The sequence below is a fragment of the Passer montanus genome, unplaced genomic scaffold (genome assembly GCF_014805655.1).
Source record: "Passer montanus isolate IOZ18808 unplaced genomic scaffold, ASM1480565v1 scaffold73, whole genome shotgun sequence".
NCBI classification, from domain to species: domain Eukaryota; kingdom Metazoa; phylum Chordata; class Aves; order Passeriformes; family Passeridae; genus Passer; species Passer montanus.
The window spans coordinates 1,752,947-1,775,204 of record NW_024372481.1 but is presented as its reverse complement, the minus strand read 5'-3'; the positions used below and the strand labels follow the sequence as shown (position 1 = coordinate 1,775,204).

Below are 22,258 nucleotides of genomic sequence, written 5' to 3'. Positions count from 1 at the left end.
GATCGAACCAAACGATGGAGAAAAATCGCGGAGGGTTTGAGAAAAAAATATCAGCGGCATTTGCTCCGTGTTCAGTGGCCAGGTTGGCAAAGAGTCAAAATGCTGAGATGGTCTGGAACAGTCAAGGACGAAGTTTGGAGGGAACTTTTTTTCTTTTTAATGGACCAATAAAGCTTAAAAAACAAACAAACAAAACAAAATAATAAAAAAAAAAACCAACCACAAACAAAAAAAACAACAACCAAAAAAAAAAAGGAGAGGAAAAAAGAAAAAAAAACCCAGGCAAATTTTTGGTTTATAAGCCCTTGTCCAGGACAGGGAAAGAACTCAAACCTTGCACACAGGGGATTGAGCTGGGTGTTGGTCAGGCAGGTGCTCCAGTGCACTGGGGTTGAGACCCTCGGAGCAGAGGGAAGAGGGGGGAATGAGCAATTTGTGGGAGCCACTCCTGTTGCCAGGGATGTGTCCCATCGACCTGCTGCTCCTCCAGCTGGAGGTGTCGCTCTGGGGGCCCCGGGGCCGGCCAGAGCCGCTCCTGCAGCTCCCATCCCCACGGCAGGCCTGCAGCTCCGCGTTTGGGTTTCCATTCAATATTCCTCGGCTTCGGTCTCCAGGGCTACACGCCAACATCCAACCCCTCCTCCCACTCCTGTTTTCAAAGAAAGAAAAACACTGTGAAAAGAGGCTGCAACGATTTCTGGGCAGTTTTCAAAGCAGAGGCAGCGCTGGGAGCCGCTCTGCCCGCACTCTCCGCGGGCTCTGCTCCAGATTCCCGGGTGCTCCATCCCCGTGCGAGAGGGAAAGCACCTCCCCTCGGCAAGTGCAGCGTGTGGGGGAGTAAATAAAAGTTTTTAAGGAAAAATGGCAGTTTGGAGTAGTTATCTGCACGGGGCTTCATGCAAATCCTTCTGCAGAAGCTGGGTTTTTGGGGAATTTCACAGCCGGGAGCCCTGCCCTGGAGCCTGAGCTGGCGCCAGTCCCTGGCCGAGGAGGGGGTGGGATCGCTGCCCTCAGCTTTGCACCCCTTTGGGGGCTCTGGTTATTTCTGTTCCCTTCCTTACAGAATAATCTGCTTTTGAGGGCCGGATTCCCCTGCCCTGCTCCAGCACAGGCAGCGGGGCAGCCAAACCTCGGGTGCAAAGCAGGGTCAGGCTCTCAGGCGCTGTCACAGCCCCAGCCCCCGCCAGGGACCGCGACCCCACAGCGCCGCAGAAATGGGATCTCCGGGGATAGCCAGGTGGGTGTGCCGCGGAGGAAGAGGAGGATGAAGAGAGGGAAAGAGAGGAGAAAGACGATGAGGAGGAAGAGGAGGAGAAGGGAGCTCACTGCAAGGCAATCTGAGGCCAGGCTTGCTGGATGCTGTGACAGAAGCACCTGCAAAGAAACCAGAGTTAAATCTGGTTTATGTTGCTGTAATTATGTTGCTTGATTCCGGATTGAAAATACAGGATACATCTCAAATTCTGGGGTGGTTTTTTTTCTTTTGTCGGAGACTTTTGTCCCAACGCGATGCTGCCGTGCTCTCCCTCCGTGTGGAAGGGTTCCAGTCGGGCTCTCCCTGCGCACAGCCCCGGGGAGCTCCATCCAGCCTTCGATTTCCGTGTCACACCATCCGCATTCCTGCGGCGAGCAAGCAGCGCTGCCAGCACCAGCCGCGGGGCCGGGAGGAGGGCGCTGCTCCCGCGGTGCCCTCGGGGACAGGCTGGCACGGGATCGCTGTCCCGGGACTGCAGCAGCCCCTGGCATTCCGTGCCCCGAGGCACGGACGGGGAGCGGGTTCCTCCCGGGGCTGCGGGCAGGGGTTATTTTAGTCGCGAGTGACTCACACTTATCCCGGTGTGACTCATGGGGAGCTGGGGCTCCTTAGGGGCACGGCACGGCACGGCACGGCGTGGCACACTTGGCACACGCGGTTTTTCTCACGCAGCCCCGCGCAGGGAGCGGCAGCGCGGCCGTGCTCGGGGAATCGCCTTTCCCGTGCCTTCCGCAGGTGCAGCATCACGGGGAGCGCTCTGATACCAGTTTTATTAACGGTTTGATTAAATAAATGATTCCCGAGTGGCGGGTGTTGAAAGGGAGGCTCAGCTCCAGTTTTGTGACACGTCCGAGCCCCAGCTCCCGGGGCTGCATCCATCACGGACAGGAAAAGCCTGTGCGGATCCTGCTCGCGCTTGGCCCAGACCCGGCGCCGGGAATCAGCTCTCCTATGGCCCGAGCAGCCTGGAAAACATTGCTTTTCCAGGGTCGCTTTCCAACAAACAGCGAATCCTGCAGATTTCTTCTTGGCACCGACCGAAAGCGGTTTTTACAGCGATTGATTTTTCTCTGTGAGATTCAGAGAAAGGCTGAGAGGCTGCTCCCGCTTCCAGGAATCCCGGCGAGCACAGGTCGTTCCCTCTCGGGACAATGCAGCGCAGGCACTGCCCGCATCCCACCCCCTGCCCGCCCCCCACCCGGGCCACCGGGGGAAGCCACGGCTCGGAGGGGACAGGCGGGGACGTCCCGCGTGTGCCAGAGGGCGACGGTGCCTCTCCACGGCCGGTGGGTGCGTGGCCGACCCTGCGTGCCCCGGCCCGGCCCCGGGGATGCCGCCCGCGCTCTCCGGAGCACCGGGCCGGGCCAAGCCGGGATGTGCTGAGCCGGGATGCGCCCCGCTCCGCTCCGCTCGGCTCCTATCGATGCCAATCCACGCCGGTCGCTCGGTGTCACGCCAGTGGGTCGGTGCCAGTCCGGTCCGGTCCGCTCCGTGCCGTGCCGCGCCGTGCCATGCGGTGCCGGTGGGTGCCGCGGGGATGCGCTGCGCCGCGGCGGGACCGGACCCGTGGGAGGCGGCGGGGGCGGCCCCGCTAATTGCATAACCGGGACGTCAATGCCGGCGGGAGCGCGGGGGGTGCCACCGGGGCGCGGGGACCCGGCCGGGCCCTGGGCTCTGGGCTCTGGGCGTGGGCGCTCCCGCACGTGTCCGCGGGGCCGGGGGGAGCGCGGCAGGAGCTCCGGGGCCGCGGAACTGCAAGAAGGGAGCGGCGGGGGCGGAGGGAAGCGCGGGGACCCGCGGGAGCCCCGCGGCGCGGAGCGGAGCTGCCGCCGCGCTCGGACGCGCTCCCACGCGGGGACCCGGCCAGCGCCGCTGCCGGGATGGGGCGCGGGTCGTGGGCTCCGGGCTCTGCCGGGAACGGGATCGCTGTTCCCATCCCGGGGCTCTCGGGGAGCGGGAGATCCTCATGGATGGCAGGGCCGGGCAGAGCGGGCTCGCGTGGCGCCGGGACACGCGTGGTGCCGTGAGGCCACATGTGTGGCCGTGACGGGAGCGCCAAGGGGAGAAAAGTCCCTTTCCAGTGGCTTCCGTGGTGTCCTTCGGGATCGCGGCTCTGCTGTGCGCGGTTTCTTTGCCTGCTGCACCCCAAACCTCGTGGCGGTGACATTTGGCCGCCTGGGTTCGCTCGCTGTGGGTGGTGCTGGCACATCCCTGCTCCTGCAGCAGTCCCGGTGGTTTGGGAGCCCGCAAAACTGCGCGGAAATCGTGATTTTGAAATCACAGTGCATTTTAAAGCTTTTATTTCTTGTGTGCCCCTTCCCAAAACCGAACCACGCGGAGCTGTGGCGCGTCCCGGTGCTGTGGGAGCCTGTCGGGGGTTAATCCCCTCTTGTCCACCGGCAGCAAAGATTCCGGCTGCTCCCTGGATTTCGTGGAAAGGAAGCGTCTCACCGGCTCTGCTTTGCAGTGTCCTGAGCCCTGCTGGGGCTGACCCGCCTCCAGCCTCGGCCCTGGCAGGCAGCGCGCTCAGGGATGCTGCGCCCGGCCGGTACCTCGCCGTGCCGTGCCGAGGGGACAGGGGACAGGTGACAGCGCGTGTGTCCCCCGCAGGCTGTGCTGATGGAGGGCACGGAGCTGACCCCGCTGATCCGGGATGTGTACGCGGCCGCGGGGCGCGTCCAGCCGGCAGCGGGCGCGGCGCGGAGGGGCAGCGGCTGCCGCGAGCTGATGGTCAGGCTGAGCGAGGGGCAGTACGTGCTGTGCCGCTGGACAGACGGGCTCTACTACCTCGGCAAGATCAAGAGGGTAACGTGGGCGCCCCCGGGGAACGGGAGAACCCGAGGAGGTGCTGCTGCCAGCGGTGCCGTTCCCCGGCTCAGCGGGTGCTGGCCTGGGCTGCAGTGTGCCCTTGGTCAGCCGGGCATTTCGGGCTGGCATCTTGCCCCGGGGTGTCACACTCCAAACCTGAGTGCCCGCAGCCCCGGGAGACGGGATCAGGCCCCAAGGAAAGCATGGAGGTGCTGGGAATGGGAGCTGACCCACAACTGTTCCTCCTGCTCTCCTCTGGCAGGTGAGCGGCTCCAAGCAGAGCTGCCTCGTCACGTTTGAGGATAACTCCAAGTACTGGGTGCTCTGGAAGGACATCCAGCATGGTGAGTGCTGCCCCAGCCCCCTTCCCCGCTGCCGTGCCGTGGGACCCTTCCCGGCAGCACGGGGACATGGCTGTGCCACCTCTGTCACCCTGGTCCCGCAGCCGGCGTCCCGGGCGAGGAGCCCAAGTGCAGCATCTGCCTGGGGAAGAAGTCGGGCCCCAGGAACGAGATCCTCATCTGCGGCAAGTGCGGGCTGGGTGAGTGCGGGTGTGAGCCCCGGGCGTGCCGTGCCCAGCCCGGCCGAGGCTGGCCCGGCCCCGCGGCGCTGATGCCGGGCACTCCCGCAGGGTACCACCAGCAGTGCCACATCCCGGTGGCGAGCGGCGGCGAGGGCCCGCTGGGGACGCCGTGGTTCTGCCGCCGCTGCATTTTCGCCCTGGCCGTGCGGGTGAGTGGGGCTGCCCCGCTCCCGGCTCCGTGTGCCCCCCGTCCCTGCACAGAGGGGCAGGACGGGGTCCCAGGGCGGCCCTGCTGAGCCCGGCCTGTCTCGCTGCCCCGCTCCCGGCTCCGTGTGCCCCCCGTCCCTGCACAGAGGGGCAGGACTGCCCCGGCCTGTCTTTCCCACAGAAAGGGGGTGCCCTGAAGAAAGGAGCCATTGCCAGGACGCTGCAGGCCGTGAAGATGGTGCTGTCCTACAACCCCGAGCTGCTGGAGTGGGACTCCCCACACCGCACCAACCAGCAGCAGTGCTACTGCTACTGCGGGGGCCCCGGCGAGTAAGGACAGCCCATGTGCCACCTGTGGCTCTGTGGGGAAAAGGGACAAGGGGTCAGGGCAGGGATGTTTGATCCCAGCTTTGCAGGGGTCAAACAGCTTTGCTGCCTCTGCCATCTGGGTCTGTGTTTGCACAGAAACACCAGCTAGGGACAGTTCCTCCCCCTGGCTGGGGGTCTGTGTTTGGAGGGGTCTGGGGCAGTGTTTGCCCTCACTGTCACCGTTGTGTCCCCGCCCAGGTGGTACCTGAAGATGCTGCAGTGCCACGGCTGCCGGCAGTGGTTCCACGAGGCCTGCACCCAGTGCCTCAGCGACCCCATGATGTTCGGAGACCGGTACGGCGCCCCGGGCTGGCTCTGGGGGGACCACGGGCACATCCCAGCTGTGTCCCTGATCCACTGACACCGCCATGGATCGGGTGGCCCTGTCCCACAGAGCCCCGCTCCTCCTGGCCTCGCTGTCACTGTTGGTGCTGCCCCACCCGGCCCACGGCTGGGCCCTGCATGGCTGTGGGATGATCCTCACTCCCAGCACTTCCCTGGTGTTTTCCAGGTTCTATGTGTTTTTCTGCTCTGTGTGCAACCAGGGACCAGAGTACATCAAGCGCCTGCCCCTGAGATGGTGAGAATTGGGCTGTGCCTCCTTTGGGATGTGCCCAGGGACACTGGGCTGGCTGCTCCCTGCAAGCGCTCAGCTGCAGGCAGTGTCCCACCTCTCCCCAAAGCTCAAGGGATGCTGTCCTGGCTGTGGCATCCGCTGGGATACACCTCTGGGCTGGGCTGTTTCCCCTGTGAGGTGTGGGAAGGTTTGGGAGGACTGGGAGCTGTAGTGGCCCTGGTAGAAGAGGACATGGTGGTGGCACCATCCTGCCAGGGCTGCTGACCTCGTGCCCCTCTTTGCTGCAGGGTGGACATCGTCCATCTCGCCCTCTACAACCTGGGTGTGCAGAGCAAGAAGAAATACTTTGACTTCGAGGAGATCCTGGCCTTTGTGAACCACCACTGGGACCCTCTGCAGCTTGGGAAGGTACAAACACACCTTGGGCTGGAGAGCAGCCATGGGAGTGAGAAATGTCACCCAGTGCTTGTGCAGCACTCAGCATGGCAGCTCCTGCTCCAGAGGAGCTTAATCCCCTTCCTCTGCTGGGATTTTCCTCGTTGGAGTGTCAGACCTGACACCTTTCCCAGCGGGAGTAGAGCTGGGAGAAGCGCTCACAGCAAGGCGTGGTGTCCCTGTCCCCGGGGCAGGACGGGGCGGCTCCCCCAGGAGCCAGACCCGGGCCTTGGCTCCCTCCCTCCCTCCCAAGGGGACCCTCTCCCTTCCTCTCCCTTCCTTCCTCCCTCCCTCCCTCCCGGCCCCGGGCAGGAGCCGAAAGCCGGAGTTCGGGTTCCCCCGTCTGTTTGGATTTTGCATAACCAGAGCGGGCACTGAGCCCTGCCTGGCCTGTCCCGCAGCTCACGGGCACCCCGATCTCCGAGCGCGGCCCCCACCTCCTCAACGCCCTCAACAGCTACAAGAGCAGGTGAGAGCCGGGGGGGATGGAGGCACGGTGGGATGCGGGATGCTCCCGTGCCAGCCCCCTGAGCGCTGCCCCCTCCCCTCTGCGCCCAGGTTTCTGTGTGGGAAGGAGATCAAAAAGAAGAAATGCATCTTCCGCCTGCGGATCCGCGTCCCCCCGAACCCCCCCAGCAAGGTGCTGCCGGAGAAAGCCCCCGGCGAGGCCGAGAGCGGCTGCTGCGAGCTGAAGAAGCGGGGGAAAAGCAAATACGCCCATAAGGACAGGTGAGCGGCCCCGGGCACCCCGCAGCAGCAGCAGCAGCAGCAGCAGCAGCAGCAGCAGCAGCAGCAGCAGCCCCCTGCCCGTGCCCCCCTGCTCACGCCCTGTTTGCAGCCTCCTGCCGCGGCAGCTGCAGCAGCAGAAGCGAGCGCGGCGCAAGAGGGCCAAGTTCCTGCTGGAGGATGCCATTCCCAGCGTGAGTGCCTCTCCCTGTCCTCCCGGCGCTGCCCAGCCCTGCTCCTGCCCGCAGCCCTGCCCCGCTCCCCGGGGAGAGTCCTGCCCCTGCCTTTGGGAAGTGTCGCTCGCCCAGGCCGCTTCCCAGGGTGCCAGCGGCGGGGTGTGGGCACCCCCCTGTGCCAGGCAGGGGGGAGTGAGCTTGTTTTTGTGACAGAGTGACTTCACCTCGGCCTGGAGCACCAACCACCACCTGGCCAGCATCTTTGACTTCACTCTGGATGAGATCCAGAGCCTGAAAAGGTCCGTGCAGCCCGGCCAGGGCTGGGGGGGCAGGGTGCTGCTTGTGCCAGGCTGGGGGCCGTGCTGCATCCCAGCCTGTCCCATGCCACCCCATCCACAGTGCCAGCTCGGGACAGACTTTCCTGTCGGACGTGGACTCCACAGATGCCACCAGCACCTCGGGCTCGGCCACCACGAGCCTCTCCTACGAGTCCAGGTGAGGACTGTGCCCCTTGCCCCCTTTGGAGGGGTCCTGGTGGCATGGCCGGGGGGTGAGGACCTGTATCTCCCCTCTTTTCCCACCCTGGGGAGCTTTTCCTGCCCTTGCCCCAAAACGTGCTGGGGGTCCCAGAGTGGCACTTGCCGGGGGTGCAGGATCAGAACCATCAATCCTTGCTGGGCTCCCCCAAATTCCCAGCTCCCTCCAGCAGCCAGCCCGGTGGGCGGGGGGGTTGCACCTTTTGTGTGCTGCCCTCAGCGCTGCCCTGTGCCCTCCCCGGCAGCCGCAGGACCGTGGGCAGCCGCAAGCGCAAGCTGGCAGTGCCAGCCTACGCCTCGGGGGCCAAGAGGAGAGGGGCCGAGCTGGGCGGGCGCCCGGCCGCCGCCACCCCCGAGGGCAGCGAGCCTGCCGCCGGCCCCGAGGACGCCATCGACAGCCACACCTTCGAGAGCATCAGCGAGGACGACTCCTCGCTGTCCCACCTCAAGTCCTCCATCAGCAGCTACTTCGGGGCCGCGGGCCGGCTGGTGTGCGGGGAGAAGTACCAGGTGCTGGCACGGCGGGTGACGCTGGAGGGCAAGGTGCAGTACCTGGTGGAGTGGGAAGGCACCACCCCGTACTGAGCCCCCGCCAGCCCCGAGACCTCTCCCGGAGCCGGAGCGGAGGAGATCGGGCTGCCGGGGCAGCCCGTGAGGCGCAGGAGAGGTGCTGGTCCCTCCTCCCGGCCGTGGAGGCAGCGCCCAGCGGGCACGGCTGCCCAGGAATGAAACCTGAAGCCCTGACATTCTTTATTTTTTTAATGTTAACGATTTTTAGTCCCTTGGCTGTGTTTATGCAGAGCGTGGCCCAGCCGTGCCCTCCTGCTCAGAGCAGTGAGGGGGTCTGGCCCTTCCAGAAGGGTCCCCCTGGCACAGCTGGAGCAGATGTTTGGGGGCACCCCACACCCTGCTCACACAGAGGGACCTCGGCCTGTGCCTGGCACAGCCTGGCACAGCCTGACTGAGCAGCCTCGAGGGGCTGCTGCTGCCAAAACACCAACCCCTCCTCACCCCTGGGCTCTCGGAGCTCGTCCCTGTGCCCGTGGGAAATGGGGACAGCCCTCGGGGTTGTCACCTCAGCCTGAATCCATTCATTAAAGGAATGTGGTTTGCTTTATGTGAGAGGAAGATGCTCCAGAACCAGCCCACGTGTGGCTGCTGCAGCCATGGGGCAGATGTGCCCTCACCCCACAACCTGGACTGCGTGTGGTGCTGCACCAGCTTCATTCCCCTCTTCTGACAATCATGATCTTGGAAGAGATCGTCCAAAAAATCCTCCTTTGCCTTAAAACCACCATGGGCACTGCACAGACTGGAGCCCAAGGCCTTTGTTTCTACAGGAATCTTCATCCCAAATGTGCCAAACCAGCAGACAAACCAAAAAAAAGGCTGAGGAGGGCAGGGGCTGTGCTGGGGTCCCTGTGGCCACCCCTGTGGCCATCCCTGTGACCTCCTGGCTGTGTCTCTCTCACAGTGCTGATGTTTGTGAGCACTGGGCTTGATTTGTCTGCAGCAGAGGAGGAGCAGCCCCTGCTTTAACAAAGCAATACTGCCAGCTTGGGCAGGAGCAGAGCAGTTGGCTTTTTAAAAAAGATTCCGGTATCAGATAGATGTGTTGGATTTTTATCCTTTAGAGAGACAGAGAGATATTTTTAATGTCCTCCTCACCTCTCCCCCATGGCTGTCCCATGGGATGGAGGGAGGGCTGTGGGGTCCAGTCCATCAGCAGAGCCTGTCCTGTCCTACCTGTGCTCGTGGGACCTCAGCTCATCCAGAGCAGTGTCCCTGTCCTTCTGGGAGAGGGGCTGCCAGGTGCCCCCACCCCTGGCAGCTGTTCTCCAGCAGCTGGAGAACCTCCTGTCCTGCCTTAGCTTTGTCCTTGAAGGATCCCTTCAAATATTTCCCTTTCTTAGTGCCTATGGAGCCCTCCAAGGGGCTGCCAAGAGCTGTGCCAGGGCTGAGGAGGGTTATGCCTGTGGGAGCACCCACAGGATCTGGCCCTGGCTCCTCTCTGCCCCCTCTCTGTCCCCTCTCCTCCTCTCCTGGCTTCTTGCAGAGAATTGAATGTGGAGCCTTTAAAAGTATTTTTGTTGCAGAGTATATTTTGCATTCGCTGTAATAGAGATTATAACAACTCTGTGCACCTTCTGATTTCTGAGTTCAGGTTGCTGCTTGTAAGCACCTCTCGTTATACCCAAGTTGTAATTAATATGTCTGATGTACAATTAAAAAGTGGGGTTTTTTTCAAGGTCACTGTTTCTTTGTGGTGTGAGGATTTTTGGGTTGGGATGCCCAGTGCCCAGCACGGGGCAGCTGGTGCTGCTGGGTTGTGTTGTGTGCCAGGTGAGGTGTGCAAGCCCAGGACAGCCCTTTCCTCTGCCCAGCTGTGACCACGACACCTGCCCAGCTAAGAAACTCCTGTTTATTCCCCTCCCAGTCACAAAAATAACCCAAAGATGTTCCCTGAGTTATGTCCCAGACACCATTAACACGAGGATCCTTTCACAAAGTTCAGCTTGGCCCAGGCAGAAAGCACAGCTCAGGTTGGGGTACGCAGTGCCAGGGCAGTGCCATGCTCCTGCTGGCACCTGGGCTCCCTGCATGGCCCTGGCTGTGCCCAGCTCATCCCAGCTCTCAGTGCCAGGGAGAGCTAAATCCTGCTGGGCTTTGCTGGGCTTTGCTGGGCTTTTTTTGGGCTTTGCTGGGTTTTTGGGGCTTTGCTGGGTTTTGCTAGGGGTTTTTTTGGGCTTTTCTGGGTTTTGCTGGGCTTTTTTGGGCTTTGCTGGGATTTGCTGGGGTTTATTGGGCTTTGCTGGGCTTTGCTGGGTTTTGCTGGGCTTTGCTGGGGTTTATTGGGCTTTGCTGGGCTTTGCTGGGCTTTGCTGGGCTTTGCTGGGTTTTTTTGGGCTTTGCTGGGCTTTGCTGGGGTTTTTTTGGACTTTGCTGGGTTTTTGGGGCTTTGCTGGGTTTTGCTAGGGTTTTTTTGGGCTTTGCTGGGTTTTGCTGGGCTTTGCTGGGCTTTGCTGGGCTTTGCTGGGCTTTGCTGGGTTTTTTGGGCTTTGCTGAGTTTTGCTGGTCTTTGCTGGGGTTTTTTGGGCTTTGCTGGGCTTTGCTGGGGTTTTTTTGGACTTTGCTGGGTTTTTGGGGCTTTGCTGGGTTTTGCTAGGGTTTTTTTGGGCTTTGCTGGGCTTTGCTGGGGTTTTTTGGGCTTTGCTGGGTTTTTTGGGCTTTGCTGGGTTTTGCTGGGTTTTGCTGGGGTTTTTCGGGCTTTGCTGGGTTTTTTGGGCTTCGCTGCTTCCCCGGGCTCCGCAGGGCTGAGCCGCCCGGGGAGGCGGTGCCCGGGCGCACCCTGCGGTCCCGGCCGGGGCAGGATGCTGGCAGCGCCTGGGGCCAGGCAGGGCTCCGCAGAGCTGTGGGGACACCCGGCACCGCAGGGGCTGCCCGGCCACGGCTCCCGGCTGGAATTCGCTGCTGACAGCCCGAGGCACCCCGAGCATCCTGACAGGGACATCTCCGGGTATTCCTGCACAGCTTTCGGTGCTGGCAGCCCCTCCCCAGCTCCCCAGAAATGAGCAGCGCCTTGCGCCCGTCAGTCCCGCGGGACGCTCTCCTCGATCCATCTGAGGTAGGCAGGGTTTCCTCGCTCAATGGGCAGGCTGATGACCTCGGGGATTTCAAAGGGATGGATGGATCTGAAGTGGAAACAGGCGCGGAGCGGCAGCGTCAGCCCAGCCCCGCAGGAAGCCCTCCCGCACTTCAAAGCAGCCGCGGCTCCTTTCTGCCACCTGGGAATTCGGCTTTGAGTTTGGGGTTTGCCGCACACTGCCGGGGGCCTGGCCCCAAGCTGAGAGCGCTCCCCCCTCGGGAGCTGCAGGAAATCCTGTCAGGGATAACCTGTGAGGAGGAGAATCCCTCAAACGCAGCTCGGAGGGCTGGCTGAAGCCCAGCAGCTGATATTTCTGCCAGCTTTTCCTTTTTGCTGATGCCATCTCTGGGTTTTTCTGGCTTGGAAGATACAGCAGGAGCACTTAACCTCCCCATGGCTGGGATGGGGCTCAAGGAACCCCAAAGCTGGAGCAGGAGGTGACAGCCTACCTTGGGTGGGACACCCAGTGCTCCTGTGGAGCCAGAGCCTCACCTGACGTAGTTGGACAATTCCCCTATTTTGGACGTCCTTGTTTTCACCAGCTGTGGAGAGTAAAAAACCAGAACAAACCCCAGGGGAGATGTGAAGGGATGGAGGGATCCTGATCCAGTTCCACTGCCCGCCCAGCACGGCCAGGGGTGTGACAGGAGCTCCTCCAGGGCTCCTCCCCGGGGATGATCCCAAACCCAGCAGGTCGGTGCCACCTTCCCCAAACCTCCCTGCAGCTCCTTTCAGCCAGGGCCGTTTGCAACAGGGATTCTTGTGATGTATGAATGATCACTTACCAGCAGTATTTCAGTGGATTCTTCCAGTTCCCCTTTCCAGAAATACCTGGATTTAAAAGAAAAGCAGCATCAACAAACCCAGCTCTGCTGCAGCCATACCAACCCTCCAGGTTACTTTCCCTGCTTGGTGCTTTTTGCAAGTGGCCATTTCTTTCCAAAGTGCCTCGAGGAGCATTGCTGGCCCCAAAACTGCCGAGCACATGAGTGAGCACCCCAGCTTTATGGAGAGGAGCCTCCTCCAGAGAATTTGCCCCGGGGGACTGGCAGGGCAGATTTGCTGGGCTGGGGTGGTGGTGGCTCTGAGCAGTGCCTGGGGGACACTGCCTGCAGGGACCTTGGCTGGGAGGCTGAGCTTTCTTCCTCTCTCTCCCTGCAGGAGAGGAGCTGCACTTCTCATGAGTCAGATGTGACCTTTCAAAACATTTCCGCTGCCAGGAGCTGTCCTGATCTCATCTGCCTGCAGGGCTCCTGCGGGGAGGGCTCAGAGGCGTCGCCGTGTCTCGGAGCAGGGCACGAGCAGGATCCAGCTGGAGCTGAGCAGGAGAGCTCTGCTCTGTCTCTTTGGCTTTGTAGGACATGGTGGACAAGGAGCTCTGCTCTGCCTCTTTGGCTTTGTAGGACATCATGGAAAAGGAGCTCTGCTCTGCCTCTTTGGGTTTGTAGGACATGGGGGACAAGGAGCTCTGCTCTGTCTCTTTGGCTTTGTAGGACATGGGGGACAAGGAGCTCTGCTCTGCCTCTTTGCCTTTGTAGGACATCATGGAAAAGGAGCTCTGCTCTGCCTCTTTGGCTTTGTAGGACATGGGGGACAAGGAGCTCTGCTCTGGCTCTTTGGCTTTGTAGGACATCATGGAAAAGGAGCTCTGCTCTGGCTCTTTGGCTTTGTAGGACATGGGGGACAAGGAGCTCTGCTCTGCCTCTTTGGGTTTGTAGGACATCATGGAAAAGGAGCTCTGCTCTGCCTCTTTGCATTTGTAGGACATGATCAATAAGGAGCTCTGCTCTGGCTCTTTGGCTTTGTAGGACATGGTGGACAAGGAGCTGTGCTCTGGCTCTTTGCGTTTGTAGGACATGGGGGACAAGGAGCTCTGCTCTGGCTCTTTGCGTTTGTAGGAACTCACAAGGGGGAAAAGGGCATTACTGGGTTTGCCCTCAGGTGGGATATGGGGGTGCACTGTGGGATGCCCTCCTGAGGGAAGCTGGGGTGGGATGTGCTCCTCACTTCTGTCAGGGTGTTTCTGTGGAAAAGCTGTTTTGGGGCTTTGCTCTTGAACCCCTCCAACAAGTGCAGTTCCTTTGCGTGGACGGCTGAGGACACCTGCAGAGCAGGGCTGGGCCTGTTCCAAGGTCAAACCTGCTGTTCTTCCTGCCTGAAAAAGCTGCTTCATGTTGCAAAGGCCTTTTCTGCTCCCTATTTGGCTGCTTTTTACAGTCTCTAATAACAGGCACCACATCCTCAGGACCATAAACCCTAAATTGCTGGATGTCTGTGTCACCAAGGAACCAATAAATGAACGAGCCCCACGGGCAGTCGGAGCACAGTGAGACTCATCCCCACCATCTGCAACAACAAACACACCCAGCAGCCTTCTGGAACCACGGCCTGTGTCCATGGCCTCCCTCCCTCCCTCCTGCAGAGCCCAGGTTTGCTCCTCCCCTGGGGGACATCCAGCACTACTCACAAGGCTGAGCTCTTGGGCAGGATGTTCACGTAGGCAGCCAGTCTCTTGTCCATGATGGCCCTGGGGGAGAGAGGAGGGCACTCAGTGCCAGCCCAGCTCAGTGCCAGCCCAGCTCAGTGCCCACCCCAGCCCTGGGGACATCCTCAGGACGGGCAGCAGCTGCTTTGACATTGGAGACACTGAATTTTGAGTTATTTATTACCCCGAGAAAACAGAAGCAAAGGTGAACTTCGGCTGGAGATACTTCAGATCAGGCAGTCCTGGCAGGGATCTGGGACCCTCCTGTGCTGAGGAGGGAGTTTGGGGGTTGCTCCTGCCCCTCTGGCTGTGGGGTCACCAGGGCAGGGACTGAAATGTGGGACCACAAAAACCCAGCCTGGGATGGACAGGAGGGGGTTTATCTGCCACTGTCCAACTGTGTCCTTTCCTCCCATAGCAGCCTAAAAGTGCATCTTGTTAAATGAAAAACATCAAGATTTTTCGACCCAAAATATCCCAGAAATCTGAAGCCCAGATAGATTCCTTCCCTCGGGCTGCCTCCGTGAGTTGTGGGGTGGTTTGTTACTGCAGAGCTGCTCAGGAAGAAGTGAGCTTCAGAGATTCCAGAGCACCGAACCAATCTCAGGGAGGATTTTTAGAAGAAAAGGGGGCAAATGTTGTGTTTGGTGACCAGAGCAGTGTCTGGCCCTTCTCACAGAGGTGGCAGCTGTCCCTCCAGGCCGGGCACCAGTGACCCCACCTTTGGTTTGCTCCAGCACTTGGGGGGACCGTGGCTGGAGAGGAAGAGCACCCCAGGAGGCTCAGGCTTGTTTGCTCTCACCATGTGCAGGCAGTTCCAGGCATTTAATGCTCCTGGAGCATCTTGAGTTAATCTTTAGAGCAACAAAGTGCAGCAGCACGAGCAGAGCCACCCCTGCTGTGCCTGTCGTGTCACACATGGCACAAATCAGTCTGGATTTGCTGCCTGCAACTTGCAAGTTCCTTCAGCACAGGAACTTTTTGATTTCAGTGCTCTGTCCCAATAAACTGAGATCCTGAGATCCTGAACTTTGTCCCAGCAAGATGAGCAGCAACAAGAGGTCACCAGGGGAGCAGAGAACACTGTAAGAAGCTGAATGTGAGCTGTGGAAAATGTCTGCATAATACATGATAGCTTTGGGTCGGGTACTTAATTGTGTGTTTCTTTGCCCTGATGTGAGACAGATGAAATATTAATAACCAGAAAAGCAAAGAAAATGATAAACACAAATCTAAAACATCAGTGGGGGCTGGTGGAGTGCTGGGCAAGTTGGGTGAGGTGCAGTGGCCACAGCACTCAGCCAAGGGGGTCAGCTCCTCCCAGGACAGGCAGGAAGGTCTTGAGATGCTGAATTCTTCTGCTTTCCCAAAGCTTGAACCCCTTTTCCTCAAACCAGTGGAAAATTTCCTTGCAGACTGATTCATCTGAGTGAGGGCTCCACTGAGCAGTGCAAAGGAAGAATAAACACAGGAAAAGGAGTGGGGGAAAATGAGTGTAGAAGCCCTGTGTCATCCCCTGCAACCAGAGCTCACTGCTCCCAGTTCCAGAACAAAGGAATAATTACTGCACCAGTAAAACCACAACCAGAGTACACATATCTCTGCAAGGGGGAGCGATTTATCTCCTCTCCCTTCCCTGCAAGATGAGAGACAAAGTGGAAAGCATTTGCAGAGCTGTTAAGATGAGGCATTTTCAGGAACTGAGGCTCTTTTCACCAGGTACAGTTGCTCCTTTTTTTTTTTTTAGGAGACATCGGGCAGTGCAGACATAATTCTATTTGAATTTCTTCTTACAGTTGCAGTATTTAAGGTGACACAAACTCCCTTTCAGCAGCCTGTCAGTTCCTGAGCATGGCTGGGAGCCCTTTGCTGGAGATGGAGGGGTTTTGGCAGCAGGAAAACAGCGCAGGAGGTGTTGCAGGAAACTTCACGGTCCATCATAAACACCTCCCCAGTCAACACGGGTTCAGTTCTTTGAACAGACCATCCATTGAGTCAGGGACTGACAGACGTGTGAAAAGAACTCTGCATGCAAAATATCACACAAAGTATCTCATATATTAAAGGAGAAGAAAGAAAAAATCAGGGAAAAGCCCTCACTCCCTGAAGTTTGCCTGGTGAGCAGAGTGGTACCTCAGAAGTGTTTGTTGTGGACCCTTTTTCCTTTATTTTCATGTCAAAGCACTGTGCTTTGTCTCTCTCTATAAATATCCCTCCTGGCATTCTGTTGTCTGTGCTGTTCTAGAGAGGAATAAAGACTGTGGCAGATCAGAGACCACCAGGCTGGAGCTTAACCCACCTGAGAACCCAGAAATTCAGGGTCATGAAAGTGGGTCTTGAAAATGCAAGGCAGTGAAATACATTGAGAATTTCTTGCTGTTACCATGCCCTTGACTTCAGAGGCAAATGTCAGCTTTCCTTGGGACAGAGCAGCTCTTGGCAAGGGCTTGTGATACAGTCAGTGGAAAGGAGCATTACTGGGGTATCACAGAATGTAGGAGTAATTACTTCTTATTTCTGTGCTACAGCACAAGCTAGAATTGGTTCCAGGTTCAATCAGGTCTCACAATAACACCAGGTTAAATTGTATCACACTGCAGAGGACTTGAAACTGCTCAGAGAAGTCAGCAGAGTATTTTCCCATACTATCAGCACCATCTCTATCTGCATATATAGATTCTTATTGGAAAGTAAAACTACTGAGTGTAAGGGACTTAAACTTCAGAAAGAATTATGCAGTGCTCAGGCAACCCTGCAGATAGGAAAGAAGAGAAAGAAGAGAAAGAAGAGAAAGAAGAGACAGAAGAGAAAGAAGAGACAGAAGAGAAAGAAAAGAAAGAAGAGAAAGAAGAGAAAGAGGAGAAAGAAGAGAGAGAAGAGAAAGAAGAGAAAGAAGAGAAAGAGGAGAAAGAAGAGAGAGAAGAGAAAGAAGAGAAAGAAGAGACAGAAGAGAAAGAAAAGAAAGAAGTGAGAGAAGAGAAAGAAGAGAAAGAAGAGAAAGAGGAGAAAGAAGAGAGAGAAGAGAAAGAAAAGAAAGAAGAGAAAGAAGAGAAATAAGAGAAGGAAAAGAGAGAAGAGAAAGAAGAAAGAAGAGAAATAATAGAAAGAAGAGAAATAATAGAAGGAAGAGAGAGAAGAGAAAGAAGAGAAGGAAGAGAAACCCAGAATGGTTTGGGTTGGGAGGCACTTTAAATCTCATGCCACTGCACCCTGCCCTGGCAGGGACACCTTCCCTTAAGAATGGTTTGGGTTGGGAGGCACTTTAAATCTCATGTCACTGCACCCTGCCATGGCAGGGACACCTTCCCTTATCCCAGGTTGCTCCAAGCCCCAGTGTCCAACCTGTCCTCAAACACTTCCAGGGATGGAGCAGCCACAGCTTCCCTGGGCTGCTGAGCCAGCACTGCAAAGGCAGAGGGACAAGGAGACGCTCAGCTCTGCTCCAGCCTCCCCAGGCAGGCAGGCACGGGTGATGTGGCTGTACCTGGCGATGTCCCTGGCGACGTGCTCGTTGGGACAGCTGATGAAGGCCATGGAGTGTGTCCCTGGCACGTAGGAGCCGCTGAGAGCCCCGTGCAGCTGCAGAGCCAGGCCCCGGAGCAGCGGGTACAGGAGCACCAGCAGCGTCAGCACCTCGGAGAGAACACCGGGGGTGGTGGAGGTGAAGCAGCGTTTGCATTGTCTGTGCTTGAGGGGCACTTCCAGCCTTCTCTCAGCATTGCAGAACCAGTTAAATTAAATTAGGGTGAGAACCTGCTCCTAGGGGCATTCATTGCCCTCCAAAAGGGCCAATTCGTGCTCAGGGCAGGAGAGGGGCATTTTGAGGCTGTATCAGCCCAGGCCTCCACCGTGGGAGGTCACCCCCAGATTAATGAGGGTTCCAGACCCCACCACCCAGCCACAGCAGCCAGGACTGGCTTTCTGCAGGAGAATAAGGAGGTGAGACATGGAACGTCTTGGTTTCTAGTGCAAAAAAAGAGCAAGAAGGGAATGGTTCCCACACCAGCAGGTCTCTCACTCAGGGCACATCTGCAGCCATCCTTCAGCTGTGTGCCAGGGGGGAGCTGTGTCCATGGGTCCATCCCTCTGGAAATGGGGCACAGCACCCTCTGCTCCCTGGGGATGTGGGCAGGGGAGGAGCAGGATGTCAGGGATTTGTCCATGGCAAACAGATTTGGTGCCAGGAGCTGGGGAATCCCCATCCTGCCCTGTCAGGTTCCTCTCCTCTGCCACAGCCCTCTGCAGCCCCCTCAGCCACGCTCCAGCCTCACAGCCTGACCTCAGGCAGGTTTAAATTCATCTGTCTGAACTATCTGCTGCTGGAAACAGTGCATCAGGATCCTGTGGGGCACAGGGATCTCAGTGTGCACAGCCCCGGCTCTGCAGAGCAGCACCAACAAGTGGGGTTTGCTGAGCAGGAGCTGCTGCTCCTGGCAGCCCCTGCACTGATCTCCGTGCTCTCGTGCCACCAACAGCCTCCCAAAAATTCATCCTCACCCCAGCAGGGATGCTGTGGGAGTGGGGAGGTTAATTTGGGGTGCTGAGGAGCAGCTGAAGGACGGTGCCACCCTGGACTGCGGCGCCTTCCCTTTGTCTTTTGTTTTGGTTTTGACATAAACAGCATCTGGCCCTGATTCAGCTGCAGTGATTTTAAAAAATGCTAAGAATATATTCCTTTTCCCCCTTATTTCCACCCTCCTTTGTCCTCTGAAAAACCTGCCACAACAGCACTAATGTAGAAATCTCTCCTCTTTTTTTCCCTTTCTTTCTTTCTTTTTTTTTTTTTTAATTGAATTAAAAATCTCTCTTGTCACCACAAATCCAGGAGCTCCTTCCCATTTGGAAGATGACTGATGTGCTGTATTGCTTGTCTCCTCTTTCCCAGTCCATTTGAGGAAATATTCTTTGTTACCACCAGACTTCTCATCATCATTTTTAGAGCTCCTTCTGTGCTCCTTTTTTCCCACTAAGCCATTTAGCAAACATAACACAACAAATCCCAGAAGCTACTCAGAGAGTTACAAGCCAAACAGAGATGTGCTGGTGTACCTATTTTTCCAGATTAAAACGTAATCATGCTCCTTGCTCAGGGAGAAAAACAAACATCCAACCTGTTCAGCCTGCTGATCATTAATCTTCTTGGAAGATGTACGTGCATGTGATGAGGAAATCCCCAGGATCATTTGTGATTGAATATTAGTACAAACATGAACACTACCTTGTTTTTTTCTGGTGTTTTCCCCCACTTTTTTTATGAAAAGAAAGATTCCCCCCCATTTTTTTTCTAGAATAATTGTATTTGCCAAGGAACGGTGCAAAAGAAGAGTGTAACATCAGGATTCCTGCCCGATAAACCAATTAAACTCATGATTGCCAAAATACTGAAATTAACAAAACTGCAAACACCCCTGTGAGGATTTAAGAACTCCACTGAAAAGCACCGAGCAGCAAAATGCCAGTTTAGTGCAGAGAGACTCAGATTCCTGCAACACCTCTGGTGGCTTTGGTGAACTAAAAACACCTTTAGGTTTAGAATCACCATGCCAGGACTTTTTGCCTAGTTTTGATGAGATTCTGTTAAAAAACCCCAACCGAACAACACCACCTGAGCACAACTTGTGGCGATGCTGAGTGTAAAAAAAACCTTGAAAATTTGTTTCTCTGCCAGCAGATGCAGGGATGGTGTGGGGATGTGCACGATGGGGGTGGGGAGAGGTTGGCTACCAGAGGTACACACAGGTATTGCCATGGTTGCTTGGCGTGGCTTGGTGTCTGTTGTGCTCCCCGGGGAGTGTCCCACGTCCTGCCTCCCCATCCCATCCCTGTGTCCATCCCATCCCTGTGTCCATCCCATCCCTGTGTCCATCCCATCCCTGTGTCCATCCCATCCCTGTGTCCATCCCTGTGTCCATCCATCCCTGTGTCCAGCCAGCCCGTATCCATCCCATCCCCGTGTCCATTCCTGTGTTCATCCCAACCCTGTGTCCATTCCTGTGTCCATCCCATCCTTGTGTCCATCCCATCCCTGTGTCCATCCCATCCCTGTGTCCGTCCATCCCATGTCCATCCCATCCCTGTGTGACCTTGAGAATTTGTTTCTCTGCCAGCAGATGCAGGGAGTGCACCCCCCCTGCACGATGGGGGTGGGGAGAGGTTGGCTACCAGAGGTACACACAGGTATTGCCATGGTTGCTTGGCGTGGCTTGGTGTCTGTTGTGCTCCCCGGGGAGTGTCCCACGTCCTGCCTCCCCATCCCATCCCTGTGTCCATCCCATCCCTGTGTCCATCCCATCCCTGTGTCCGTCCATCCCATGTCCATCCCATCCCTGTGTGCATTCCTGTGTCCATCCCAACCCTGTGTCCATCCCATCCTGGTGTCCATCCCAACCCTGTGTCCATTCCTGTGTCCATCCCATCCCTGTGTCCATCTCATCCCTGTGTCCATCCATCCCTGTGTCCAGCCAGCCCGTATCCATCCCATCCCCGTGTCCATTCCTGTGTTCATCCCAACCCTGTGTCCATTCCTGTGTCCATCCCAGCTGCGTGCCCATCCATCCCTCTGTCCATCCCCGTCTCCATCCCTGTGTCCATCCATCCCTGTGTCCATCCCCGTGTCCATCCCACTGTGTCCATCCCAACCCTGTGTCCATTCCTGTGTCCATCCCAGCTGCGTGCCCATCCATCCCTCTGTCCATCCCCATGTCCATCCCCATGTCCATCCCCATGTCCATCCCCATGTCCATCCCCATGTCTGTCCATCCCTCTGTCCATCCCCGTGTCCATCCCGTCTCCATCCCCGTGTCCATCCATCCCTGTGTCCATCCATCCCTCTGTCCATCCCCATGTCCAGTCCTGTGTCCAGCCAGCCCCATGCCCATCTCCGTGCCCATCCCGTTCCCATCCCATGTCAATCCCCGTCTCCATCCCTGTGTCCATCCCTGTGTCCATCCCAGCTGTGTGTCCATCCATCCCTCTGTCCATCCCCATGTCCATCCCTGTGTCCATCCCATGTCAATCCCCGTGTCCATCCCGTCTCCATCCCCATGCCCATCCCGTGTCCATCCCATGTCAATCCCCGTGCCCATCCCCGTGTCCATCCCAGCCGCACTCACCAGCAGCGCGGTGCCGCGGCCGGGCCGGGGGCAGCCCTGGGCAGCGGGGGGCAGCGGGCAGCGCTGGCTCAGCCCCTCCATGGCCCCTGCACCTGCTGTGCCCGAGCGGGCAGCGCTGCCCGGACAGCTCCAGCTCCAGCTCCTCCTCCTCCTCCTCCCCGCCCCGGGACGTGCTGACCCCATTTGTCGCCTTTCCTTCCATTTCCCTGTCTATAAAAACGTGATTTCCTCCCATTTCTTCTGGGGCAGAAACCGCCGGGCAGGGGCTGAGTGTTGTGGTGTTTGTACCCAAAACCTCCTGCGAGGGACGCGGGGCAGAACACTGTTTGTGTCACTTTGCTGTCGCCCTGTCTGTCCCCGTGGTGTGCCAGGGGAATTCACTCCCTGCCAGCTCTCACTCATTTATTTGGGGATGCAATCCTTGCCGAGCTGCAGGCACAGAGTTAGAGGAGTTGTCTGACAGCACCGGTTTGTTTGTAAAAGGTGACAAAATTCAGCCTGAAGAGGTGAGGGGGCGGCACAGGAGCTGCTCCGGGCGGACACCGGGACGGGAGCGGCTGCTCCTGCCCGGGATCAGCGCCTGCCCTGCCCGGGATCAGCGCCTGCCCTGCCCGGGATCAGCGCCTGCCCCTCCCCGCGAGCAGCGGCTGCTCCTGCCCGGGATCAGCGCCTGCCCTGCCCGGGATCAGCGCCTGCCCTGCCCGGGATCAGCGCCTGCCCGTCCCGTCCCGAGCCAGACGAACGCCGTTCATCGCGGTTTGGCCAAAAACCGGCACCGAACGGTCGGGCACCGACCGCTGCCCGCACCCGGGGCACGGAGACCGCCATGGCCATGGGACCAGGGCCCGGACGGGACCCCGCCCCTTAATTAACCGACCACGCCCCCTCATTACTTAATTAACCGGACCACGCCCCCTCATTACCGGGGCACGCCTCCTCATTAACCGGACCACGCCCCCTCATTACCGGGGCCACACCCTCTCATTACCGGGGCCACACCCCCTCATTACCCGGACCACGCCCCTAATTACAGGGACCACGCCTCTTTATTACCGAGACCACGCCCATCTATTAAGGGGACCGCGTCCCTCTGTTACCGACGCCACGCCTCCTTATTGCCGGGACCACGCCCCTTAATTAACATGAACACGCCCCTTAATTAGGGGGAGCACGCCTCCTATTAACGAGACCACGCCTCTTTATTAACGGGACCACGCCTCCTCATCACCGAGACCACGCCCCTTAATTATCGGAACCACACCCCTAATGGGACCACGCCCCCTCATTACAGTGACCACACCCCCTCATTACAGTGACCACGCCCCCTCATTAACGGGAACACGCCCCTTAATTACCGGGGTCACGCCCCTTAATTACTGAGGTCACGCCTCCTATTACCGAGA

At 58.1% G+C, this 22,258-nt stretch overlaps 2 protein-coding genes across 5 annotated transcripts; one reads left to right on the top strand and one right to left on the bottom strand.

The window, feature by feature from the left end:
• The first annotated feature begins 1,882 nt into the window (after positions 1 to 1,882).
• On the top strand, positions 1,883 to 9,865 carry PHF19 (PHD finger protein 19). 4 transcript variants are annotated; one of them, XM_039730541.1, is made up of 15 exons: positions 1,883 to 2,545; positions 3,866 to 4,060; positions 4,326 to 4,407; positions 4,509 to 4,604; positions 4,695 to 4,795; positions 4,975 to 5,123; positions 5,361 to 5,456; positions 5,674 to 5,742; positions 6,027 to 6,147; positions 6,576 to 6,643; positions 6,733 to 6,903; positions 7,013 to 7,094; positions 7,290 to 7,375; positions 7,476 to 7,571; positions 7,858 to 9,865. In XM_039730541.1, exons 1-15 carry the CDS (start codon positions 2,048 to 2,050, stop codon positions 8,195 to 8,197), a joined length of 2,250 nt encoding a protein of 749 aa, XP_039586475.1. In that variant the 5' UTR covers positions 1,883 to 2,047; the 3' UTR covers positions 8,198 to 9,865. The 4 variants fall into 4 exon arrangements, with proteins under 4 accessions (XP_039586475.1, XP_039586477.1, XP_039586476.1 ...); XM_039730543.1 differs by having other exon boundaries at positions 1,896 to 2,541; XM_039730542.1 differs by having other exon boundaries at positions 2,456 to 2,777.
• A 971-nt stretch (positions 9,866 to 10,836) lies between these two features.
• LOC120512431 (protein CutA homolog) lies at positions 10,837 to 20,963 on the bottom strand. Its single transcript, XM_039730730.1, has 6 exons — positions 20,856 to 20,963; positions 17,228 to 17,376; positions 13,726 to 13,785; positions 12,044 to 12,089; positions 11,751 to 11,800; positions 10,837 to 11,304 (listed from the first exon to the last, which is right to left on the bottom strand). Exons 1-6 carry the CDS (start codon positions 20,934 to 20,936, stop codon positions 11,202 to 11,204), a joined length of 489 nt encoding a protein of 162 aa, XP_039586664.1. The 5' UTR covers positions 20,937 to 20,963; the 3' UTR covers positions 10,837 to 11,201.
• Positions 20,964 to 22,258: the final 1,295 nt, after the last annotated feature.

What these genes read in the sequence shown, in the direction of transcription:
- PHF19 (XM_039730541.1), top strand. Translation starts at nt 2,048, where the DNA reads ATGATTCCCGAGTGGCGGGTGTTGAAAGGGAGGCTCAGCTCCAGTTTT. An exon ending in TGCCTCTCCACGGCCGGTGG is followed by an intron (nt 2,546 to 3,865) that starts GTGCGTGGCCGA and finishes TGTCCCCCGCAG; the next exon opens with GCTGTGCTGATGGAGGGCAC. An exon ending in ACCTCGGCAAGATCAAGAGG is followed by an intron (nt 4,061 to 4,325) that starts GTAACGTGGGCG and finishes CTCCTCTGGCAG; the next exon opens with GTGAGCGGCTCCAAGCAGAG.
- LOC120512431 (XM_039730730.1), bottom strand. Translation starts at nt 20,936, where the DNA reads ATGGAGGGGCTGAGCCAGCGCTGCCCGCTGCCCCCCGCTGCCCAGGGC. An exon ending in GCCGCGGCACCGCGCTGCTG is followed by an intron (nt 17,377 to 20,855) that starts GTGAGTGCGGCT and finishes GTTCTCTCCGAG; the next exon opens with GTGCTGACGCTGCTGGTGCT. An exon ending in CTGCCCAAGAGCTCAGCCTT is followed by an intron (nt 12,090 to 13,725) that starts GTGAGTAGTGCT and finishes TTTTAAATCCAG; the next exon opens with GTATTTCTGGAAAGGGGAAC.